We start from the raw sequence: 11,066 nt of genomic DNA, 5'->3' as shown, positions 1-11,066 counted from the left end.
CCTGCCTCAGCCTCCCAAGTAGCTGGGACTACAGGCGCCCGCCACCTCGCCCGGCTAGTTTTTTGTATTTTTTTTTTTAGTAGACACGGGGTTTCACCGTGTTAGCCAGGATGGTCTCGATCTCCTGACCTTGTGATCCGCCCGTCTTGGCCGGTTATCACTAATTCTTAACCACTGCATTACATTCTGCAGATACTACTATTCACTTAGTCACCTAGTCTTTCCTACATACACATATATATGCATCTATTAAATAGAAAGATGACATATGTTACCTAGTTGACTGTCATAAATACTGTAAATATTACTTTTTTTTTTTTGAGATGTTGTCTCACACTGTCACCAGGCTGGAGTGCAATGGCACGATCTTGGCTCACTGCAACCTCCGCCTCCTGGGTTCAAGCAATTCTGCCTCAGCCTCCCGAGTTGCTGGGATTAGTTGCGCGTCACCACACCCAGCTAATTGTTGTATTTTTAGTAGAGACAGGGTTTCGCCATGTTGGCTAGGATGGTCTTGATCTCCTAACCCTGTGATCTGCCTGCCTTGGCCTCCCAAAATGCTGGGATTACACACGTGAGCCACCACGCCCATCCCTAATTCTTTTTTTAAACATACCATTGGTTTAACTTTCCAGGAGTCAAAATTATAAATCTTTTCCCTCATGGATTCTTCCTCTGACTTCTCTGGGCTTTTTTTTTTGAGACAGGGTCTCCCTCTGTCACCCAGGCTGGAGTACGGTGGCGCAATCTCAGCTTACTGCAACCTCCACCTCCCGAGTTCAAGTGATTTTCGTGCCTCAGCCTCCCAAATAGCTGGGACTACAGGGACCCACCACCAGGCCGGCTAATTTTTCTATTAGTAGAGACAGGGTTTCACCATATTGGCCAGGCTGGTCTCAAACTCCTGACCTCAAGTGCTCTGCCCACCTTGGGCTCCCAAAGTGCTGGGATTATAGGCATGAGCCACCATGCCCCGCCCAACTTGTATGTTAGAAAAGCATTCCCTCTCCTGAAATCAAAAAACTCTTTATTCACCTACATCTGCTTTAAGTTGTTTTACAGCTTAATTTTTCAAATCTTTGAGAAATTTTTTTGGTTTGGGGGAATGGGATGAGGATCTAACTTTTTTTCACCTCAGCTTTAACAAATTATCTCCACACTATTCTTTTCTAGTCAATATAAATAGCCTTGTCATGTTGTAAATATTTTGTTGTTTTTTGTTTTTGTTTTTTGAGCTGCTTTAAAGAGAGAAAGAAACACTTCAAATCTGTCTCTATGGCTGCTTGTGTGTTTCCTATTAGGACTTGCCTATTCATGTGCTTGTTTTCCCTCTATTTATTCTATTCTGCTACTCAGTCTCAGACTATAAAATTATATAGGTATCTTACTCAGAGCAAAAAAGAAAGATTAGGCCTGAAGAGGTACCCAAAACTTAAGTTTAGCTTCAACAAATGTCAAAAGTAAATACCAACTAAAAGCTAAAATCTATCATGCTAGAAAGCTACTTACTTCCACAGTAGTTGCAGCCTTTTGAGTCATTTTTCCAACAAGGTCAACCTGCTCATATCTGGATTTCATGTATTTTTTTGCAACTTTGTATACCCACTGTGGGCAAGTTGCAGAAAAAAGTAAAGTCTGAGGATTGTCTTCAGAATCTTAAATAAACAAAAAGAATTCAAATGTTTTCTTAATTTCCCATGATGTAGCCAGCTTTTAAAAATTCCCCCAAGCTTCAAAAAAATAATGAAAAATTTAAAACTTGGGGTGAATTTTTAACACAGAGACTTCATTGTAATTATTAAAACTTTCAACTTGCAAAACTGGGGGACAATAGGAAGAGAACTGAACCTAAAAGGAAGGTGAGAATTTAAGAAGGAACAATGAACAAAAAAATCAATAAAATGAGTTAGTAAATCTACCCACTGACTATTAAAAAAAAAAAAAAAAGAATAAAGCATAGAAAGCTAAGAAAATAGTTAAAAGGATGCTATCATACTTTCTTTTTCAAGGACAGAACAGATATCAAATTATTTTAGTTTTGTTAGAACACAGGGGACACTGCAATAAGAATTATTAAATAAAAACTCGTTTGCATTTAAGATCGAAGAATAATTGCTAATGTGCTTATTTTGAATTAGAATATACCAGTTTTGTAGGATTCGTGAATAATATCTTCAACTTGTTCAGCAAAACCTAAATCTAACATTTGATCCACTTCATCAAGCACAACATGTCGCAGTTTAGAAAGATCCAATCGGCCACTCTGCAGATGGTCTTTGATACGACCAGGGGTTCCAACCAAGATGTCAATACCATTTCGAATATGATTAACTGTGAGAAGAGAAATGCCAACAATATGTAAAATTCACACTTTCACATTATTTACTTAAATATAAGTACCAAATACATCTTTGTGTTTCTATCATACATATTTACTCACTTTGGCTTTGATATGATGTTCCACCATAAAAACACGCCACACTGAGTTTCCTAGTTATATCTTTGAAGTCTTTGGCTACTTGGTTTGCCAGTTCCCTTGTTGGAGCCAAAACAAGTACCTGAGCAAGAGGTTTAAAAAACAAAAAGATATTTTTCTAAAGACATATCTGAATTAAAACCGAGAAGACTTTTTGTAGGTGCATTTAAAACCAGGAAACTCTACATTAATGTCATAGTATTTAAAGATACAACACAAATAGCAACAAGAACAGCGGTGTATATTTATTATATCCTCCCTTACTTCCTTCAGGTCTCTTCAGTAAGGTTTCCAAGCCCATTTTCATATCCTCCTGCCCCTTTATTATTTCTGCTCAGCACTTACACCACCCAAGATACTGATATTTTACTTATTTGCGATTGTCTATCTCACCCGATAAAATGTAAGCTCCATGAAGGCAGGAATTTATGTCAGGTTGGGTTACTGTATTCCCTGCACTTCAAACAGTGCCTGGTACAGTACAGGAAACTCAAAAATGTTTGATAAACAAATGAATGTTCACCATGTGCTAGGAACTAATGCTTTACAGGAATTATCTAATTTGATTCTCATAAAAACCCATGAGTGGCATTATTACACCATTTTCATAAATGACAGACTCGTGTCTCAGAGAATTAAAGTCTTGCCCAAAATCAAACACCTAGAAATGGTGGAGCTGGAATCTCCAGTAACATCTTTCTAATACAAAAGTTTTTTAAGGCAGCTTTGGGGCCAGGTGTGGAGGCTCACGCCTGTAATCCCAACACCTTGGGAGGCCAAGGTGGAAGGATCACTCGAGGCCAGGAGTTCAAAACCAGCCTGGACTACACAGTGAGACCCCCAACTCTACAAAAAATAAAAAATTAGCCAGGTGTGGTGGCACCTGCCTGTAGTCCTACCTACTGGAGAGACTGAGAGGAAGAGAGAATTACTTGAGCCCAGGAGTTCGTGGTTACAGTGAGCCATGATCACCCCACTGTACTTCATCCTGGGAAACAGAGTGAGACCATGTCTTTAAAAAAAAAAAAAAAAAAAAAGCTGGGCACAGTGGCTCACACCTGTAATCCCAGCACTTTGAGAGGCCAAGGCGGGCAGATCACAAGGTCAGCAGATCAAGACCATCCTGGCTAACACGGTGAAACCCAGTCTCTACTAAAAATACAAAAAATTAGCCGGGCATGGGGCCTGTATTCCCAACTACTCCAGAGGCTGAGGCAGGAAAATGGCATGAACCCAGGAGGCGGGGCCTGCAGTGAGCCGAGATTCCACCAAGGCACTCCAGCCTGGGAGACTGAGCGAGTCTCCGCCTCAAAAAAAAAAAAAGGCAGTGTTGAGATTATATCCTATGTCCTATTTCAGTCTTTTCCTAATTTCACCCCAAAAACATAACTCTCCGAAAAGATTCATCCTGTAAGTCAATACAGCCAACCTGATTTGGGATAGTTAATCTAAGACTATTATGATTTAATTATATTTATATATGTTAATTTGCTCTTATAATACCACTCAGTTGTCTTACAAAGAACAAATTACTTTTAGTCATACAACTATTCATATTATGATGCTGATTTTTTCTTCACTTTTACAAACCTTAAGTGCACACAGCTTTTTAGGTCAAATTTTAGGCTTACATTTTACAAGACCCCTCTGTCGGTTGATTTTACATTTATAAAATAAGACAGATGTCTAGCACCCCAATAATATATAAACAAGCAATATCATTTCAATAACACTCTTCTTAAAAAGTCCATCTTGGCCGGGCGCGGTGGCTCACGCCTGTAAACCCAGCACTTTGGGAGGCCGAGGCGGGTGGATCACGGGGTCAGGAGATCGAGACCATCCTGGCTAACACGGTGAAACCCCGTCTCTATTAAAAGATACAAAAAACGAGCCGGGCGTGGTGGCAGGCACCTGTAGTCCCAGTTATTCGGGAGGCTGAGGCAGGAGAATGGTGTGAACCCGGGAGGCACAGCTTGCAGTGAGCCAACATCGTGCCACTGCACTCCAGCCTAGGTGACAGAGCGAGACTCCGTCTCAAAAAAAAAAAAAAAAAGTCCATCTGTGTGTACTCACTTCAGCAGCACATACACTAAAATTGGAATGACACAGAGAAGATTAGCATGACCCCTGCACAAGGATGACATGAACATTCATGATGCATTCCATACTAAAGGGGAAAAAAGTCAACACTGAAATAAATGATGCTGAACATTTACTGAATGACAAATAAATGAACACCTCTTTAGAAAATTCATTTGTTTAAAAGCAAAGGTCAGGACTGAAAAAAAGAGAAGAAAAGGCTCAACTAAATATATAAACTGTAAATAAGATATACTGGCTTTGTAATTCATGAAATTATAAAAGTTATCTAAGGATCCATTCACATCACATTCATATGCAAAAACTACTTCATTTTAACTATGCTTGAAATTTCTTTTTGTGAAAAACAACGTATTTTTGCTTTATAACACAGTGTTAACTTTTCTATCTTGGGGGTACTAGAACTCAGGACTGGTATAACTTTCTTTCCCTTGCTGTTAGAGTAACATTTAAAGCTTTTACCCCCTATAATGATTACCTTTGGTGAGCGGCTTTTTTTAATTGTTTCTTGATTTCTTTGGAGTCTTTCAATTAAGGGGATGGCAAAAGAGAATGTCTTTCCTGTTCCTGTCCGTGCTTGAGCTATTAAATCTTTTCCTTCATATACAGGACCAAAGGTCTTAACTTGAATAGGAAAGAGATATGTTACCCCTCGACCTGTAAAATGAGATTTAATTAACATACTTCTTTACGACTAGCATTAGGAAAAAATATATTCATTTGAAAATGACAATCATGATTCTTCTATGTCTGCCTAAAGACATACCACCTGGTGACACAGCTATTCCTACCACAAACAAGAATTACTAAAAAATTAGTCTAAACTTTTGACAAATGCATATAAATCTTAAAGCTAAACACAAGTCAGAATATTGAAAAAGATGATGTAAAAATAACTGCAATTAAAGAAGAGCTACTTCTCCATTCTTTTTATGTTCTCCTTTTGGTCAGAAAAGGCACAAGAGTTTTACAAAATCTAGTGATAGATTTTTAATTGCATATCCATTAAAACTGCATACCTTTGGGCCAGCCGTGGTGGCTCACGCCTGTAATCCCAGCACTTTGGGAGCCCAAGGCGGACAGATCACAATGTCAGGAGTTCGAGACCAGCCTGACCAACATGGTGAAACACTATCTCTACTAAAAACACAAAAATTAGCCGGGCGTGGTGGCACGAGCCTGTAATCCCAACTACTCAGGAGGCTGAGATAGGAGAATCACTTGAACCCAGGAGGCGGAGGTTGCAGTGAGCCAAGATCGCGCCACTGCACTCCAGCCTGGGCAACACAGCAAGGCTCCATCTCAAAAACAACAACAACAACAACAACAACAACAAACCACATACCTTTCAGAAGCTTTATAGTCTCTTCAGAAATAGGAAAATTGGAGAAGGCTCCTTCTTTCTGTTCACGTGTTAAGGTCTGTAAAAATGAAATCAATGGCCTAAATAATATACTTTATATTCAACTCTTCTTCATTCACTGTTTTTAATTTTGTACAGATTCACTTACAAGGAAACCTAGTGGAACACTCTTTTTTTTCTTTTTTTTTTGAGACAGGGTCCCACTCTGTTGCCCAGGTTGGAGTGCAGTGGCACCATCACAGCTCACTGTGGCCGCAACCTCTGGGCTCAAACCCTTCCCACCTCAGCCTCCCAAGCAGCCAGGACCACAGGCGCAGGCCACCATGCTCACTTACTTTCTTATTTTTTGTAGAGACAGTGTCTCACCATGTTACCCAGGTTAGTCTTAAACTCTTGGCCTCAAGAGATCCTCTTGGCCAGGTGCGGTGGCTCGCACCTGTAATCCCAGCACTTTCGGAGGCCAAGGCAGGTGGATCACCTGAGGTTAGGAGTTCAAGACCAGCCTGACCAACATGGAGAAACCCTGTCTCTACTAAAAATACAAAATTAGCCAGGTGTGGTGGCGCATGCCTGTAATCTCAGCTACTCGGGAGGCTGAGGCAGGAGAATCACTTGAACCCAGGAGGCGGAGGTTGTGGTGAGCCGAGATTGCGCCATTGCACTCCAGCTGGGGCAACAAGAGCGAAACTCCATCTCAAGAAAAAAAAAAAAAAAGATCCTCCCACCTTGGCCTCCCAAACTGCTGAGATTACAAGCATGAGCCACTATGCCCAGCCAAAAAGGTTATTTATTAATCTAAATCATACAGATGTAGACAAAATTATAAAGATTAACACAAGCCTATAAACTAAGCTAAAAGAAATTACATAATGAGGAATGTAAAGTTTTTCTGAAAATAAGTTAATTTATTCTATAGCTTTTGAAAGATTTTTATTTAGGTTGCTAATACAAGAGAAAATTACTGTAAGTTTGAAGATTTACTTAACATATATACAAGTTAGCATGACATTATCATTTAACATTTATTGAAAACTTTGTACACTAATGTGTACACAGAACAAAAACAGTATGCCTACCCAGTCAGCTTTACTGTTCATGTGTTTAAAGAGACATACACTAACAATTTTCAAACTTGGAATTAGATAAAAAATACTTTCAAATTCAAATTGCATGCCATTTAAACAAACCTCAAGGCTGCTGTTACCTTTTCATGATTAAAAAAAATGACAAAAATAATACGCTGTTGGCCAGGCAGGGTGGCTCATGCCTGTAATTCCAGTGTTTCGGGGGGCCAAGGTGCTAGGATCACTTAAGCCCAGGAGTTCAAGACTAGTCTGGGCAACACAGTGAGACCCTGTCTCTATCAAAAACAAACAAACAAAAAATAAATAATACACTGTCATCATAGAAACTTTTGAAATTGGCAGGGCCCAGTGGTTTATATCTGTAATCCCAGCACTTTGGGAGGCCAAGGCGGCTGGATCACTTAAGCCCAGGAGTTCAAGACCAGTCTGGGCAACACAGTGAATGAAACATCATCTCTCCTAAAAATACACAAATTAGCCAGGCGTGGTGGTACATGCCTATAGTCCCAGCTACTCAGGAGGCTGAGGTGAGAGGATCATCTGAGCCCAGGAAGGATGAGGCTGTAGCAGTGAGCCATGATCACACCATTGCACTCCATCCTAGGTGACAGAGTGAGACCTCATCTCAAAAAAAAAAAAAAAAAAAGAAAAGAAAAGAAACTTTAATAACTACAGAGGAAAGAGAAACAAATTTAAAAGTTATTTATAATCCACTCAGCTAAAGCCACATTTGAAACATACTCCTCCAATCTTCACTCTATGCACAGAAAATTTTTTAAATAGAAATAAAATCACACTGTATATACCATTTTATAATCTTTTTTTGTTGTTGTTGTTGAGATGGAGTTTCGCTCATGTTGCCCAGGCTGGAATGCAGTGGTACGATCTCGGCTCACTGCAACCTCCGCTTCCCAGGTTCAAGCAATTCTCCTGCCTCAGCCTCCCAAGTAGCTGGGATTATAGGCATGTGCCACCACACCCAACTAATTTTTTTGTATTTAGTAGAGACGGGGTTTCACCCTGTTGGTCAGGATGGTCTTGGAACTCCTGACCTCAGGTGATCCACCTGCCTCAGCCTCCCAAAGTGCTGGGATTACAAGCATGAGCCACCGCGCCCATCCAATTTTTATCTTTTAACAAGATACAATGACTACCTTTTCTATTGTAGACCCTTTGGGATAACCGTATTCTATTACATAACTATTGTATGTTTTATTTAAACCAATTGTCTACTATCAGACATTTAGGATGTTTAAATATTTGCTATTATCAACAATATTACTGTGATAAGAGTACTTATTCATAAAGCTCTGCACACCTCTTGATCATCTCCTTAGGATAAATTCCTTTAAGTAGAATTCCTAAACTCTCATGTGATCTAAACAAAATAATAAACTGTTAAACCTATTATAATACAGATTTTACCAAGCAAAATCCCACCAAAGCGAGAAGCAAGCCATACATTCCACTGTTAGCAATACAGATTTAAAGGACCTTATTTAGATCAACAAACACATGTGCTTCCTGACAAACAGCAAATTCACAAATTTAAAAAAAAAAAAGTCAAAAGTCATAAGACAAGGATTCAACATCTTTTCCCAATGCTCCCCAAAGATTAGGCATTAAGCTCAAATGTGTATCAGCAATTATCATATTTAAAGAATATAAAGAATTACTAATTATCAGCCTGGGGTAGTGGCTCACACCTGTAATCCCAGCACTTTCGGGAGCCGAGGCAGGTGGATCACTTTGAGGTCAGGAGTTCAAGACCAGCCTAACCAACATGGAGAAACACCATCTCTACTAAAAATACAAAAATTAGCCAGGAATGGTAGTGCGTGCCTGTAATCTCAGCAACTTGAGAGGCTGAGTCAGGAGAATCGCTTGAACCCAGGAGGCAGAGGTTGCCATGAGCCGAGATTGTGCCATTTCACTCCAGCCTGGGGAACAGAGTGAGCCTCTGACTCAAAAATAAAAAAAGAAAAAAGAAAGAAAAGAAATTCAAGTAGGTGACCATCAAGCAATTCAGAATAACTTTAGGAACCCAAATGTACAGAAAAGGTTTAAATTTGACTATTTCTCCCATCAGGCCCCAAGAAAAAAGTCATACAATGAAATAAACAAGGGCCAAAGGAAAAAAGACTCAGACTTCACCTGTACAGACTCTCTAATGCAACTAAAAGTACTAGACACTAATCAAGAAATATTATATAATCAATTATAATTAGCCTAAAAAAATCAACCTATAGTTCAAGTATAATGTCAAATGCAAAATAAAAAGCATCCATACCTCCTCTAGTTTATTATCACTTGATTTATGAGTAGAACTATCTAAGGATGATACTCGCTTTGATTTTTTTTCATATTCATCAATATCTCCATTTGGTAGATCTTTTCTTCTTGACTTATGAGATTTAGAGAATTCATCTGAAAGTCTATTAAATCCTTCTTCAGTGTCTCCATTTAGCTTCTCTTTCATTTTAGTTTTTTTGGCCTTGGGAGCATCCAGGTCATCTGTAACACCGTTTTCTCTTGTTTCTGATTTCTCATCTGAGTCATAATGGTGCCTTGACTTCCTTCTGTCACTCTGTGAACAAAGAAAGTAGCAATGACAAGATGGTCAGAGGTTTTCTTTTAAGACTCTAGAGAAGTTAGCGTATGACTCCCCCACCAGTACAGTTCAATCTACAGTTACTTTGAAAACCTACCTGGTAAAAATCCAGACTGGTTACTAATGCCAAGCTCTAAGCCTCAACTATTGCTATCTTTCTCATCCCATTCCTAGCATTCTCAAGGCTCATCCTCTAGCCCCTCTCTAATCCCTTCATAAGATTTAAGGAAAATTAAAACGGTTTCTCCTTAAGGAAAGAAAGACAACCCCAGAATTATAAATACTAAACAAACAAAAACTTGCAACATTTCCAAGAGAAAAAAATTAATACTTATTGAATACCTACCCAGCACTGTGTAATGTGTTTTCAGCTTATCTTGTTTAAATCTTCATAACAACCCTATAAGGGAAGTACAGGTCCATAATCCCTTATCCGAAATTGCGATATCCATAAAGCTCTGAAAACCGAAAGTTTTTTTGTAACTTATTTGGAGGCAAAACCTTACCTGAATTCATTTGATGGCAAAATTTAACTTGAACTAATGTGAGGCTCTTTATAGTCTTTATTTATCCCACTTAGTATAACTACTCATATTTAATATTAAGGTGTTTGATTACAGGTTTTGGGCCCCAAACCCTACCTGGGTGTTATCCTTCAAAAAATCCCCAGAATTCTGAATTCCAAAATACAACTAGTTCCAAGGATTTTGGATAAGGGATAGTGAACCTGTATTACCTTTGCCATTTTATTTATTTATTTTTGAGATAGAGTTTTGCTCTGTCACCCAGGCTGGAGGGCAGTGGCGCAATCTTGGCTCACTGCAACCTCCGCCTCCCAGGTTCAAGTGATTCTCCTGCCTCTCAGCCTCCCAAGTAGCTGGGACAACAGGCGTACACCACCACCAGTAGAGATGGGGTTTCATCACGTTGGCCAGACTGGTCTCAAACTCCTGACCTCAGGTGATCCACCCACTTCGGCCTCCCAAAGTGCTGGGATTACAGGCGAGAGCCACTGCGCCCAGCCACCTTTGCCATTTTATAGACAAGGAAACAGAAGCTCTAAGAGGTTAAGCAACTTGCCAAAGATCCACATGTGGGATTTCCCGCAGCTCTAAGTACTAGAAATTGAATCTAGCACTGCCTGACTTGAAAGCCCATTCTCTTTTCACATTATACTTCCTCCCTGCACTTTGACAATTCACAGGTTAAAGGAAAACGAAACAAAACTATATAATTCATACAGAAGTCCAATTGTTATACCTCCATGGAAAGACAGTAATCCCTGGAATTTTTTTTTACTTTTTTAATTTAGTTAAAAAAAAAAAAAAAAAGCACTATTCTGCAACTTCAATTTTAAAATGCCAAACTACTGGTCAGTGTTGTGATATTTACAGAACACAAGAAAGGATTTGGGAATTTAGGACTTTAGCC

The 11,066-nt window shown here is 39.3% G+C and overlaps 1 protein-coding gene across 1 annotated transcript in view; it reads right to left on the bottom strand.

Annotated features, from left to right (window-relative positions):
- Positions 1 to 11,066, bottom strand: part of DDX50 (DEAD (Asp-Glu-Ala-Asp) box polypeptide 50) — a 61,407-nt gene that overhangs the window by 40,102 nt on the left and 10,239 nt on the right. The window contains exons 2-7 of the mRNA XM_011991174.1: positions 9,315 to 9,611; positions 5,922 to 5,997; positions 5,055 to 5,233; positions 2,441 to 2,558; positions 2,146 to 2,331; positions 1,510 to 1,655 (exon numbers count right to left, since the gene is read on the bottom strand). Coding sequence (XP_011846564.1) covers positions 1,510 to 1,655; positions 2,146 to 2,331; positions 2,441 to 2,558; positions 5,055 to 5,233; positions 5,922 to 5,997; positions 9,315 to 9,611 — 1,002 coding nt within the window. The remainder of the gene's footprint in view (positions 1 to 1,509; positions 1,656 to 2,145; positions 2,332 to 2,440; positions 2,559 to 5,054; positions 5,234 to 5,921; positions 5,998 to 9,314; positions 9,612 to 11,066) is intronic.

Source organism: Mandrillus leucophaeus, unplaced genomic scaffold (genome assembly GCF_000951045.1).
Source record: "Mandrillus leucophaeus isolate KB7577 unplaced genomic scaffold, Mleu.le_1.0 Scaffold39, whole genome shotgun sequence".
Classification (NCBI taxonomy): Eukaryota; Metazoa; Chordata; class Mammalia; order Primates; family Cercopithecidae; genus Mandrillus; species Mandrillus leucophaeus.
This window is presented reverse-complemented; position numbering and strand designations above follow the sequence as displayed.